Consider the following 14,436-nt stretch of genomic DNA (forward strand, 5'->3'; position numbering starts at 1 on the left):
CCTTCAAGGAGCGTCCGGTCTGGGGTGGGGGTGGGGGTTGGAGGCCACAGACATGCAAGAAAATAAAATAAGGTCATGGGATAAAAGAAGACTGGGGTAGTGGGGGCTATTCTAGATACTGTGGTCAGGGAATACCTCTCTGAAGAGCTAATATTCGAACTGAAGCTGAATGGAGTGGTGAGACCTGGGGAAGTATGCGTCAGGGAGGTAACCGCAGCCGGGCCCTGAGGCAGCCTTGAGCACCAAGTGTTTATGGAACCAGGAGGTGGGAGTGGCTGAGGGGTGGTGTGAGAGGAGCGGGACCGGCAGACGGGCTGGGGACAAGGGCTGGGGTCAGACCCCATCGGCAGGGATCGCTAGCCTCGGAATCTCATTCTACACACACCGAAGGTTTTAAAAAAGACATGACATAACTTGATTTCTGCGTTTAAAAGATATCGAATCTGACCATGGTGCAGAGCATACATGGTACAGGGCAAGCATGGAGGCAGGAAGACTAGGTCTGCAAACAGTGGCAGAAGACTAGGCAAGAAATGATGGGGGGGGAGGGTATAGCTCAAGTAACAGAGCACATACTTACTATGCACAGGGTCCTGGGTTCAATCCCCAACACCTCCTCTAAAAATAAATAAATAAACCTAATTACCCCCCCAAAGAAATTTTTTTTTTAAAAGAAATAAATGATGGTGTTCACAACCTACTGTCAGACACTATGCTGAGTGACTTGTACACACAGTATTTGAGTCTTATAACAACTCTATAAAGTGAGCAGGATTAATGCTCCCATTTTTTTTAACTGAAGTATAGTTGATTTACAATGTTGTGTTAGTTTCTGGTGTACTGCATAATGATTCAGTTATATACATATATGTGTGTGTATATATATATATATTCTTTTTCATATTCTTTTCCATTATAGATTATTACAAGATATTGAATGTAGTTCCCTGTTCTCTGTATTAAGACATTATTGTTTATCTATTTTATATACAGTAGTTTTCATCTGCTAATCCCAGCTCCTAATTTATCCCTCCCCCTGCTTCCCCTTTGGTAACCAGAATTTGCTCTCTATGTCTGTGAGTCTCCTTCTGTTTTGTAAATAAGTTCATTTGTGTCATTTTTTAAGATTCCACATAAGTGATATCATATATTTGTCTTTCTCTTTCTGACTTACTTCACTTAGTATGATCATCTCTAGGGCCCATCCATATTGCTGCAAATGGCATCATTTCATTCTTTTTATGGCTGAGTAATATTCCATTGTATATTATATACCACGTCTTCTTTATCCACTCATCTGTTGATGGACATGCCCTCATTTTTCAGATGAGAAAACGGAGGCACAGAGAGATTAAAGGTACTTGACCAAAGTCAAAGAGTCACCTTTGATAAAAGGCTGAGCTGGAAGTCAAACCCAAGCTTATCTGACTTCATGGACTGTGTTCTTAAAGACTCCACCACCACCTGCCCTTCTCCCCTACACTCAAGCTTGTTTTCTTAGTTAAGTGGAGATGGTTTGTGTGTGTTTTTTCTCTCAAGAAACACTTTTTATCTAGAACCTCACTTTGTATCTGTAGACACAGAGGTGACTAAATCATCAGTCGCTTTCATTGTAATGCTGGGCATTTTAGGCCACAGAAGGATGAGATATGGGGATAACTTTGTGCTGATCAGAGTCTGATTAAATCCAAAGCTTTCTGGAGAACAATAACGGAAACGCCCGTGTATTGGTAGAAATTTAACTGCATTGTCTTCGAGCGCCCTCTATTGGCATTTAATCAGAATAGCAACCTGGGGTTGGAAGTATTTTGGCAAAGGGCAGGGGGGCGTTTAACGAGTAAGAACTTGTTCCTTGTAGATATTTAGGGGTTATGGTTCAAGGAAACTTTAGTTACAGAACAAACCCTACGTCAGCTCTTTTAAATGTCACAATCGCAGATACGTCACTTATGACCTTCTCTTTAGTGGGAGAACACTGCTTCCCCCTGAGTGTCATGAGATGGTGAGCTACTTGAAGTCAAGATCTTACTATTTTTATTTTCTTACTTCCTGAGCCTAGTACAGTGCTCCAAACATAGTAGGTGTCTGATAAATATGTGTCAATCAGAATAGAAGGAAAATGAGCAAAGTGGTACAATCTCACAGAAGACGGAAAGATTCATCCTATTTAGGCAATCCAAGAAGGCTTCCAGGAGGAAATAGGTGGTGGCCATGGTGATGGGGAGGAGGGGTGGAGTTGAAAAAAATCCGGAAAGTAGAGTGACAAACAAACCAAAACACCAATGGGTCAACAGTGAAATCAAAGAAGAAATTTTAAAATACCTTGAGACAAATGACAATGAAAACACAACCACATAAAATCTATGGGATTCAGCAAAAGCAGTCCTAAGGGGGAAGTTCATAACAATACAGGCCTTCCTCAAAAAAACCAGAAAAATCTCAAATAAAAAACCCTAACCTACTACCTAAAAAATGAGAAAAAGAAGAACAAATAAAACCTAAAATTAGCAGGAGGAAATAAATAATAAAGACCAGAGAGGAAATAAACAAAAATAGAGATTTAAAAAAAAACAACAGAAAAAAATCAATAAAACCAAGAGCTGGTTTTTTTGAAAGAGTAAAAAAAAAAAAATCAACAAACTTCTGGCCAAGCTCACCAAGAAGAAAGAAGAGAGGACCCAAAAAAACCAAAATAAGAAATGAAAAAGGATAAATCACAATCAATGCCACAGAAATACAAAAAACCATAAGAGAATACTATGAACAATTAGATGTCGTCAAATTGGACAACCTAGAAGGAACAGAACAGCAAACCTAGGAGCCAGATATAGGTTCCACAAGAGCAGGGATTTTTGGGTGATTCTGGAAAGAAATATCCTGCCGTGTGACTGACAGATGTGGCTCCCAATCCTTCCACAGAAAGTATGGGCAAGAATTTTAAATTTTTATAAAACCATTTGGAGGAAGTTAGCAGTATAGCAGATTCAAGCTGGCTGAAGACAGATTTTGGAAGAACTTCTGACCATGAGTACTAAAAAAAAAAAAAAAAAAAAAAGAACAACAACTCAAGATTTAAAGAAGTTTCCCCGTAATTTTGTTCTTCCCCTAAATTGTGTGACCTCACTTGGAAATTCAAGTTAGTAGATATACAGAGCGTCTGCCACAATGATGGCATTCTTTTCTCAAAATACCTTGTTTTCTCATACACAGAATGCTGGGACCAGGGTGGCTTTCCTGGTTTCCATACTAAACACTTCATATCTCAGGAGCCCCCTGAGTCTGGGGCAAATCCAGACAGCTGGTCACCCTCACTGAGCGGGAGACCTCGGAATGGCTCGAATGGAGAAGACTGATGCCTTGGTCTCAGGACAGAGACGAGACTGGAGGTGATAACTACACTTTTTACCTGTGGTCATCATAACTCTGGGCTGTGGACACAGGGAGATTCCTCACCTTCCAGAAAAATGGGTTTCCGGGCTCTAAGGGCCAAGTGCACGGAGGGAAATACAGAAGGACAGTTGAGGGGGAAAGCACTAACAAGAGCCGTTGGATTGCAACAGCAGGATGGAGGCCAAGGAAGACCGGCATCTCATTTTGAAGGTCCTGCTGTTTCTTCACAATTATACCTAAAAATGGTGATCTGGAAATGAACAGTAGACCAGTTCTTACAGGACTGGAGAAACGAGTCTGCCGCTGCTGTAACTCACATGTAAGTGATCACAGACATTAAACACCGACCCCAGTGAGGTCCAAACAAATGACTCACAACTTCACCTCAGAAGCCAGGGGTGCCTGAGACAGTGGGATCCGCTGCAGCTCGGGAGGGAGTGGCTCTTCAGTTGTCGGGGAGGGTGTCCCAGGTGGTGCATGACCCAGAGCCACTCTTTTCCCACCCAGAGTAAGAGAAGGGTGAGGAACGGCCACTACCCCAACAACACGGAGACAGTGACCTTTCTACAGCAGGCATCCTGCAGGAGACTTACCTGAAGCTCTTCCTCATCCTTAAGGGAATGTCACAACTAGGGCACTTTACTGACGTGGGAAAGAAACAGCAAAGATAAACAAAATAAAAAAGAAAAGCAAGAAGAAGGGAAAAAGAAAAATGATGAAAACTGATCTAGCTGTGTAAACATAATAGATAAAATTTATATGCCTTAAGGAAGGGCTGCAGATGCAAAGACTGAAGGTGAAGGACTCAGAGACAAGGCGTGCCAGGCAACCCCAGAGCAGCAGGGGTGTGATGGGCCAGGGGTCGACACTGGGCAGGAAAGTGCATCAGCACATGTTGTAAAGCCCATTTGTCTAAAGAGAAGACAGAAGAACTAAACTGGACCAAGACAAACTAAACTGGACCCTAGCACTGCTGGCTGTGGCTCTGACCAATGACTTGCCCAGAAGGAGTTGATATTACATCTCCATTGTAGTAAAGCCCTTGGGCGATGGTGATGACAAGTGACATTTATGAAGCACGTGGCGATGCCTGCTATTACGCCAAGGGTTTTACAAAGACCGTCTCCTTTAATCATCAAAATAGCCATATGGGTTAGCGCTGTGATTATGCCCATTTTACAGATAAAGACACTGAGGACCAAGGTCACATGACTAGCAATTAGTGATGGTGGCATTTAAATTTAGACAGTGTGACTCCACAGTAACTTTCTACCTACCATACTGTACACAGTTGGCACTTTTCACTGTGGCTAGTTCAGACTTTCTTAGAAGTTTTTTGGTAAACTTTATAAAATTATTTTAACACATTAAAAAAAATTTCTATCAGTGTCAGAAACTTCACACAGTACCACTTCCTCTTTCACTTTGAAACTCCCAACCCGACAAGGAAGCATACAGATGGCTTCGAAGCCACAGGCCAGGGTTCTAGCAGTAACATATCTCCAGCCCCATCTGGAACTAAGATGCGTGTGGACACATTTTGGGGGTGAGTGGGTAGCATAGGGAGGAAACGAGGAAGTGAAGCAGCTGTGACCTGGGCTGTCACAGTCCTGGGTGGACACTTCATCTATCATTTACAGAGAGTAAGTGGTGGTATCAGAGTTGAAAGACACTTTTTTAAGAAAGATGAAGGTGTGGGTGACGGGGGTGCTGTTGGTGTGAGAGGCACGACATTGAGAACGCTCCTTGAAAAGGATCTATCATATAGAGGTGAGAAAATAAACGTATAAATGAATGAATGAATGAAATGAAAATGACTGGCCTCTAGGTGCTAAAGATACCATCGTTTTACGTAACCAGCAAAAAAATATGAGTGGTTATAGAGTTGTGTTTTCATTTATGAACTAAAAGAATTCTCAGCACCGATGTTCTTGGAACATTGCTTCTAGAAAAATTATAATACCCAGTAGTCATTTCTAAGTATGAAATCTACCCACAGGCTACCTGAGGAGTTGTGTACTGATATACTGCATATGCCTACACTCTCTTCTTAAAAGCTTTAATGGGTTTTTCCTACTCAAATAGAAAACTCATTTGCAGCGAGCACATAAATTTATAACAAAGACAAAGGAAAATATCAGTGTGCTAATTTAACGGGTGAAAGTTGTGACTGAGCTTCAGTTTAGCTCTGAGCTTCCTGGAAGCCAAGACAAAAAGAGAAATACAGTAAGTTTCACAACTGTCTTAGCAGAAAGGAGGCAGCATAGCAGTCCCTCAAAAGAGACAAAGCATGAGCCTTAGCCTGGGCAGGAATTGGGTGGTATTAAGGGGCCCCCAAGTAGAGAAGGCTCCAGGCAGATGAGAAAGGGCAGAGAACTGAAAAGGATGTGGGTTAGGTCTACAGTGTGTGTGTTTGTGCACACGCATGGGCACACTTGGGTAAGTGGGTGTGGCAAGAGACAAGTGGGCAGGTGAGCAGGGTCAGATCGTCAGGGCTCCCAGTTTAATCCTTTCACAAGGAGGGGCTATACAAAATTATAGAGCTTTTTCTTCTCCAAAGGAACCGAGACCACGTACAGGAGAATCAGTGTGAGAAGGATGGCAAATCTGGGACGCACTGAAGAGCATATGCTTCTACATCTTAAAGAAAAGGAACAGCCATGATGGTGAGAGAGGTGGCGGGACCAGAATGCTGACTGGGAGGTGCCCTCCTATGGTTCCCACAGCTACTCTCATCACAAGACTTGTCTTAATGCCCGTAATGGTTTCCTTATCTGTGCCCCACTAGCCTATGAGCCCTGCGGGAGCAGAGAGCGGGACTGCCTTTATATTTGGCTGCCAGACCTATGGGTACTTTTTTTTTTTTTTTTGTAAAGTGATTTTGGTTTTTCAGAACGTTTTCAAAGGAAAAAAAAAAAGCCTTTCAGGGAGAAAAACAGTGATGAGTAAAGCATAAGACAAGAAATGTAAATTATCGTCTCTCTTTGTAACTTGCACATCTCAGTTCCCGTCTGGGGACTGTGCAAAATTTACATACCAGCCCCAGCTGGAATCCTTCCACTTGGCCACTTGGCCTGAGCCTCACCCTGGCTCTTCCTGTGGTGTTTCCTTGAGTTTTTTTTTTTTTTAAACCATTTAATTTTTTTTTTATTGAAGCATAGTCAGTTTACAGTGTTGTATCAATTTCTGGTGTACAGCACAGTGCTTCCATCATATATGAATATACATATATTCATTTTCATATTCTTTTTCACTGTAAGCTACTACAAACTATCAAATATAGTTCCCTGTGCTATACAGTATAAACTTGTTTATCTATTTTATATATACCAGTCAGTATCTGCAAATCTCAGACTCCCAATTTATCCTTTCTTCTCCCCTTCCCCCCAGTAACCATAAATTTGTTTTCTATGTCTGTGAGTCTGTTTCTGTTTTATATATAAGTTCATTTGTCATTTTTTTTAGATTCCACATATGAGTGATATCATATGGTATTCTTCTTTCTCTTTCTGGCTTATTTCACTTAGAATGACATTCTCCAGAGCCATCCGTGTTGCTCCAAATGGCATTATTTTATTATTTTTATGGCTGAGTAGTATTCCAGTGTATAAATATACCACAGCTTCTTTATCCAATTATCTGTCAATGGACATTTAAATTGTTTCCATGTCTTGGCTACTGTAAATAGTGCTGCCATGAACACTTGGGTGCAGGTTCTCTTTGAATTAAGGATCCCTCTAGACATATGCCCAAGAGTGGGATTGCTGGATCATATGGTAAGTTTATTTTTAGTCTTTTGAGAAATCTCCATACTGTTTTCCACAATGGCTGCACTAAACTGCATTCCCACTAACAGTGTAGGAGGGTTCCCTTTTCTCCACACCATCTCCAGCATTTATCATTTGTGGACTTTTGAGTGATGGCCATTTTGACTGGTGTGAGGTGACACCTCATTATAGTTTTGTGGAAAGATCCAATGTGCAGCCCCAGCTGAGGCCACAGCATTGAACCCAAACAGCACCCTTAAAGACTCAGGGATCTATCAGGGAAACGCATTTGCAAACACTCAAGGATTTGCATTTCTCTGCACATTAGCTTTTTCCACACTCTCTTCTCTTGGATCCAATCAATCAACCACAGCTGCCTCATGAGAGGTTACACCTTTTTTTCCTTTCAAGCTGTCTTGTGTGTGATGGGACCATCATCACCAACTTATTCTTCTCAGTCAGTCCCAGGATCGTTCCACACACGCCCCTCAGTGGGCATCCTCTACTCAAAGGACCACGCGTCAGCTCTGAAGAGGACAAGCAGAGTCTCCCTAGAGCGCTCCCATTGGATGCCCCCTGCAGCTGCTTTATAAACAGCAGTCGGAGACGGCAGCACCCCTGAAAGGTACCTATGGTTATCACCATGCTGGGACCCTGGCGCATCTCACTCTAGACCCATTTTCAGAGACACGTGCACCAAAAGCCACTGAGCCCACCTCTGCCAATCCAAGTGCACTTGGCTCCCTATCTAACAAAAGTACAGAGCCTTAGTCAACCTTGCCTAGCGTCTGCAGGGAGCACTTTGTCCATGAGCGAGCAGAAGACAAGATTTTGACTTCCCGTCACCTCTCAAGTTGGTCCTCACCTTGCTCCTGTTTAAGATGATGTCAGTCCCTGTTCCCTCAGGTAGCCAGGAGGCGGCTCAGGGTGTGCAAAGGCATCAGCCACAGCAAATAGCCTTGTACCTTTGAGCCAGAACCCAGGCTGGTCCGGATTAGCGCCTTGGAAGTTTGGCAATGAATTGTAAAGAAAGTGTTCACCAGAGCTGAACGGCACAAACACAGATCTGCGTGGTCTGGGAGTCCCCATCTGGGGAGCCAGCGTTTCCAGGTTCAGATTCAGCAAGAAATATGCTTCGGCAGGCTGGCCTGGTCATGTGCGGCTGTGTAGCTCTTCCAAGAAAACCCTGCGTCCCGGATCTAGAGGTCCTGAAAGTCTGCAGATGACTACCCGTGGGTCCCGGCTTGTTCCAGCCTCTGCAGCTGGAAGGAGGGCTTTGCAAGTTGACTGCCAGTCACAAAGGAGGACGTGCCGCCTGTGAGACCTGCGCCAACATGCCTGGCCAAGCGCTCTGGAAGTGGTTTTAGCTGTGAGTGTCCTTAATATCATAGCTAATACCTGTTCACTATAGAAACTCTGGGAAATACTTATAAAGTAATAATACAAACGTGTGTGGGTGTATCTCACCCATAAATCCTTCTCCCGTTGTTAACTACTGCATTTGGCCCTTGCATAACACAGGTTTGAACTGCACAGGTCTACTTATTAAGTAGGGTTTGGTTTTTTTGAGAACTACAGTACCTGTATTTTCATGGTACAGATGTGTAAATTAACTAGGCGCGGGGGAAAGTTTGTGTTCAACTGGGGATTCTTTTGCTATTTCAACATCCTGCCCTTGGGTGAGTCATTTAACAATTCCTTTGTTTTGGAGGCGGAGAGAGAGTCGTGCTCAGATTTCCAGCTGCACAGAGTGGGGAGGGCGGAGGGGCCCTGACCCTGACACCGTTCAAGGATCACCTGTATTAACAAACCATGTGCCTCCTTCCAGATCCTTCCGAATTTCTGAGGGTTTATTTACATATGCATTTCTTCGTTCACTTTACATACAATAATACAACAAACTCTCATGGACCCACAACTAAGGTTGTTGGTCAGAACCTTCGGCCCTTCCCAAATGCATTTCTTTTGCTTTCCCCTCCAGATGTCACAGCTGCCTTGGATTTTATATTCGTCAGCTCCTTGCTTGGCTTTACAGTTTGGCCACGTACAAATACGATTTTCACCCTTAATATAAGTGAAGCCCATTCTGCTCTTCTGGGACTTCCCTTTTCTGGCCAATTGTCAGTTTTCTCTATTCAATCTCATTTGAATGGGTAACTAAAATTAATTACTTCTCGCTTCTTGAGTAGCGTTTTGTTTTACGAAGATACCAGTTCATTTTTCCATTCTGTTAGGGATGGGCATTTGGGTTATTTCAAGCAACCCTGCTATGGAACTTGTGTACATCTGTTCTGGTTCATACACACAATAGCTTCTCCACGGGACAGCTTCCAGAGCGAAACGGCTGCTTCGAAAGATTTATGCCAACTGAGCAATGCCGAACTGTTTTCCAAAATGGGTATATTCTTCATGGCTGAGAGTTCCTATCGCTCCATGACCTAGACAACACTTGGTATTGTCAGAGTTTTGGGAATTTTTTTTTTCATTTTAGCTAATTTTGCTTTTGCTTTACATTTCCTGATTATTGTGATTAAGCGTATTTCCATCTGTTTATTGGCATTATTATTCCTAACCTGTAAAATGCCTATTCGTGTTGTTTGTTCATTTTTTAATCATGTTTATGGATTTATAGGACTTTTTTATAGATCCAATTCTCTCTCTCTATGTATCTCTGTATCTATGCAACTAAGTATCTAAAACTGTGCTTTCAAATCTGACTTCTTTTAACAAGAATAATAATCTACATTGCATAAAGCCTTATGGTTTTATAAATTGGACCAATTGCAAGGGTCTTAAGTCACAAATATTTTTATCCCGTTTACTCTGATTTTATAAAGGACAAAACTATACCCCATATCAGACAAATAATGATTTATCACGTGGAAAAGAAACTCTCCACCATTGTCGTTATTCACGTTACTACTTGGGAGATTAGAACGATGAATTTTGCTTCTGGATAATTTTTTTTCCATCATTACATTTCAGAGGGGAAAGAAAAGTTGAAAACAACCCCCCCTCCACGGTCACTTTTTAAATGTATCTCAGAGTCATATGCTCTCTAGGGCGCATTCTCCCCTCGTTTGGCTTAGGAAAACTGAGAAAAACATAAGATGAGCCTGCGGCTGGATGCTGTATGGGTAAGTCCTGAAATTCACTCAGCATCTTTTAACTAAGCTCGTGCTGACCACCGGGCCGAAGGGGCTTTCCCAGGATGGTCCATATCCTCTCCGTAGAGCACCTGGGTGCCGGGCACCAGACCCCGACAGTAAACGAGAAAGGTCACTGCATCCTAGCACCTGCCCTCCAGGACTTGCAGTTCAGTTAGAAAGACAAATACATGGAAGAGTGAAAGATGTGAGCAACGCTGCTTGAAAGCAATGGGAGGTTGCCACGATTTTAATTGTTGGACTGAAACTGAAGATGATGGAGGATCAAAGGAAGAAATGTGTGCTCTGCTCTTGGCTCCACCTGAAGGTAAGCCTGTTTGCTCTGCATTTCCCTTTCCCCGAAACTCTGTTCCCACCAGGCCCCCTGGGTCAGATGCAGGGTGGCCTGGGTCACGCTCTCCCATCACTTCCAGGCGCATGGTGTGGTCTCGGTCGGCCCACCGTCCACTGGGGCCCTCCCCAGCTCTCTGCAGTGGATGAACAGAGGCGAGGTGCCCACCATCTCTCTCAGAGACTTCCACTTTCGCTCAGCCCCAGCTCAGCACTCACAAGATTTAGAAGGAACTGGAAATGTCACTCACCAGAAAAAACACTGGGGCCCCTTCCTGGACCACATCATGGGTCAGTGTCTTCCTATTTCTCTAAGCAAGGGCTGCCCACCCCCTGAAGTTGCATCTTAATAAAAGCCTCCTGAAAATCGATCTAGGCAATCAGTCATGAGGAAATACTTGGGTTCCAGTCCCAAGTGACCTTGACATTCACACCCTTTCCGTGATGACCTACTCTAGTGGTTCTCAACTAGGAAAGATGTCTCTTCCCAGACATTCAGTAACGTCTAGAGATATTTTTGGTTATCACAACTGGTGTTGGGAGGTGGGGTACTACCATCACCTAGTGGACAGAGGCTGAAGATGCTGCTAACATCCTGTAATGCGCAGGGGGCCCCATCACTAAGGATTAACCGGCCCAGAATATCCATAGCGTCCAGGCTGAGAAACCCTGACCTACTCCTCATGAGCCCAGGCTGGAAGAACCACAAGGCATTGATTCCCTGACAGGACTCCTAGGTCCGTACATCTTCTTCCTAGATGTGAGCTTCTTTGGTTATTGTTCAGCCAGTTCCTACAGTCACACCTGGAGGCAGGATGCTGGAGAGGGGACCAGAGGTCCCATGGCTGAGGCAGTCACAATCTGCCCTCAGAGGACTCGGCTTGTGATCTGAATTCAACATGACACTCATGAAAGGTGTTCTGTCTGCAGACCAACCTCTTGGGGTGACAAACTTGTAAATGGTGTGGGTAACGACGAGGGTTCCTCTACATTTTATTATGTAATTATGAGTTTTTCATGAAATAATGCTAAATAATATCATCTACTTGTAGTCAGTCATTCATTTGGGCAACACATATCTGTGGTGTGCCCACGAGGACCGAGCACCATGCTCTACACTGGATGAATGGTAAGCAGCTCTCCGAGTCTGCTAACTTAGACCGCAGTCCCTACAGCGCGACTTCCTCATCAGGTGGGTGGAGGGCTGGGGGCTTATGAAACTGCAGGTGCCTGGGTCTCCCTCCGGAGAGTCTGACTTCACAAGCCAGGGTGATACCCAGAAATCTGCGTTTTTCACAAGCACTTGAGGTGACTCTGAGACAAGCTAACCATGGGATCATGGTTTGAGAAACGCTGGCAGAAACCATGAAATCGATCCCAGGCCTGAGAATATGAAGGCCGGCGCTCTCATGTGGTAATGTCCTATACCCCTGAAAAAAAGTCATTTGACCATTTCATCAATTAAGCATTTTGCCATTAATTGTCTCAGGCTTCCCTTTTGTAAACCGAAGGAGGGTAAGAGCTATTCAAACAGATGATGAGAGGGTAGAATGACCCCACATGAACAGAAGCAAGACACTTTCAGAGGAACAGAACGACAGAAGTTTTACTTGTGAAAACAAATTTGTATGACATACAACGGAATGAGCATTAGCCACGTTCGCCGGTATCAACAGTAGCTCGGAGGAAAATCTCTGCTTATGTAAGAGGTATCAACACTCCTTACTCTCTGAACCGACCTCAGCCTGCGATAATTTCCGACTTGATTCAGGACCGCTAATCCTCCCCCGGTTACCAAGATAAATGGCTTCTCTGATTACTCTCAGTTCTGTTTCAAATCCTTTCTCAGACCTACATCATTAATACTCAGTTATTCGACTTTGCAATGGACGCCTTAGTTTAGTAGCACAGTAACCACTGTCAGAAGCCCAAGTCTAAACCTTGTTCCAAGCAAAACTTTCCCCAGTCATTAGAAACACTTTCACACTTCCTTTCCCTATGTCGAATATCAAGGAAGTTACCTCACTATTACAGGTATAATCATTTTCAGCCCAACTGCTCAACTATTACTGAGATCAATTGAAAAGAAACTCATAGCAACAGTTATAAAACAGATTAAAATCAGTATATCAGCATCATCATTCATGAGAAAAGGAATGGATAAAGGGCCAGAATATCTCAGAAAACATGCCAGAGTCCCTTAAGATATTTAACCTCAAATGCATCTCTTTTTTTTACACTCGTCTGAGTTTAAAAAACTTCCATTCTGTTCCTGATGAAAAGTATCTTCATTATATCTTCAAATGTCTCTATGTTCCTGTCTTGTCCACGTTGTTTACCTTTTGCTATAAGTAACATCCTTTCAGCCCTGAGTCCACAAATAGGGTCTGGAGACCCAGTGGGCTCATTAAGACAGAACACCCTGCATTCGCTTACAGATCAAGCACTTCCAAAGACTACGGTCGGCGCTCCTATCAAAACCACTCAAAACGTGGACAAGTGTCCAAAGACTCGTTCCGTGATAAACAGAGAAAAACTCACAGTGTTTCATGTGATCTGTAGCTTTAGTCCATCCGAAGTACCCCGGATACCACACAGCAGGGAGCTCCATTCTGTGCCACCTCCCAGTAAAAGAGAGCCCCTCCCCCGGCGTTTGGGAACTTTGAACCAACATGTCAATTTGAATGCAAATTCGACCCCAAACCCAGCTTGGCCCCAGAGATTCACTTTTAAGTCGCAGAGCAACATGCAAATGGTGGGGACTCACGTAGTAGAACCACAAAGGCAACAGAAAGACATTGACCTTACCGATTTTGCTGGCCTCGCCTCGCAGGTTGAAATCCCAGTTTCTTGGCAGCTTCAGGGACATTTTGCTTCTGGTTCCTGTGAGTAAGCTACAGGAGCGAGGAGTCGGTCACAGTTCGCGCCCTTCTTGGTCTTTTGATCTCCTTGCCTCCCGAGCTTGTGTGTGTGTGTGTGTGTGTTTTCCCCTTTCTGATTGCTTCACAAGCAATCTTGGGTTTGAGGTTGATCTGCTGGCATATCTTCTCCTTTCTCGCAGATGAAAGGTCCATCCATCTGTCACTGGAGATCGCGCCCAAATCCTCCCACAGTCCCCTGAGGGGCTGGTGCCTCGTGAACCGTGCCCCCTGCTTTTCTTGCTTTCAGTCTTACCAGAAATATCCCAGCTGACACTTCGCTCTGCGTCATGGGAAGCAGAGCTCCTGTTCGAGAGAATCTCAGGCCTCACTGAGGTGAGGTCGTGATAAACAACGACTGCCTCTTGGCTTTTTTTTTTTTTAACTGTCTGCTTCCTTGCATTTGAGGAAGTGGGTGGCTATTCAGTGCAGATGATACATTATGAGCTCTTTCTTGAGAAAATGCTTTTTTGGAAGTGCTTATATAGGAGAGTGGGTGCTCTTGTGATATAAGCCTATAGCTTTGATTAAAAGAAAAAAGAAAATTCCAAGGCTTCGGCCATACACCTCTAATCTCCCTTCTCGCTGAATGGATCAGGCTTCCAAAAATGGTCAGTCAGACAAACAGCATTCCCCCCAAGTTACCTTCTTTCAATTCTTCCGGCTCTAAGGCTCAATGGTAAGTTGTGCACCTGCTCAGGATAACGGTTCCACGTGATCTCAGCCTGACGTCAGGAGGGTTCCGATGTCCTGAGCTAGTAAGGCAGCTTTCACTGCGTAGAGCCACTCACGGGTTATGATGGTTCTCTGGCCTTGTGAACAGGACGTGGGCTTGGAGCCAAAACTCAATTCTTCCATTTCGTA

The 14,436-nt window shown here is 43.9% G+C and overlaps 1 protein-coding gene and 1 long non-coding RNA gene across 5 annotated transcripts in view; one reads left to right on the top strand and one right to left on the bottom strand.

The window, feature by feature from the left end:
* ARHGAP25 (Rho GTPase activating protein 25) overlaps nt 1–13,937 on the bottom strand; it is an 85,900-nt gene extending 71,963 nt beyond the window's left edge. Inside the window, exon 1 of one of the 4 annotated variants that reach the window (XM_010979899.2) lies at nt 13,463–13,937. In XM_010979899.2, coding sequence (XP_010978201.1) covers nt 13,463–13,523 — 61 coding nt within the window. In that variant the 5' untranslated portion in view covers nt 13,524–13,937. Of the gene's footprint in view, nt 1–13,195; nt 13,310–13,462 lie in introns of those variants that run through there. The other 3 variants (XM_064494433.1, XM_064494432.1, XM_010979900.3) reach the window with 3 other exon arrangements.
* On the top strand, nt 4,549–11,707 carry LOC135323057 (uncharacterized). The gene is made up of 3 exons (XR_010384165.1): nt 4,549–5,160; nt 5,951–6,056; nt 7,569–11,707. It is a non-coding gene; the product is annotated as an uncharacterized LOC135323057 (long non-coding RNA).
* Nucleotides 13,938–14,436: the final 499 nt, after the last annotated feature.

Source organism: Camelus dromedarius, chromosome 15 (genome assembly GCF_036321535.1).
Source record: "Camelus dromedarius isolate mCamDro1 chromosome 15, mCamDro1.pat, whole genome shotgun sequence".
NCBI classification, from domain to species: domain Eukaryota; kingdom Metazoa; phylum Chordata; class Mammalia; order Artiodactyla; family Camelidae; genus Camelus; species Camelus dromedarius.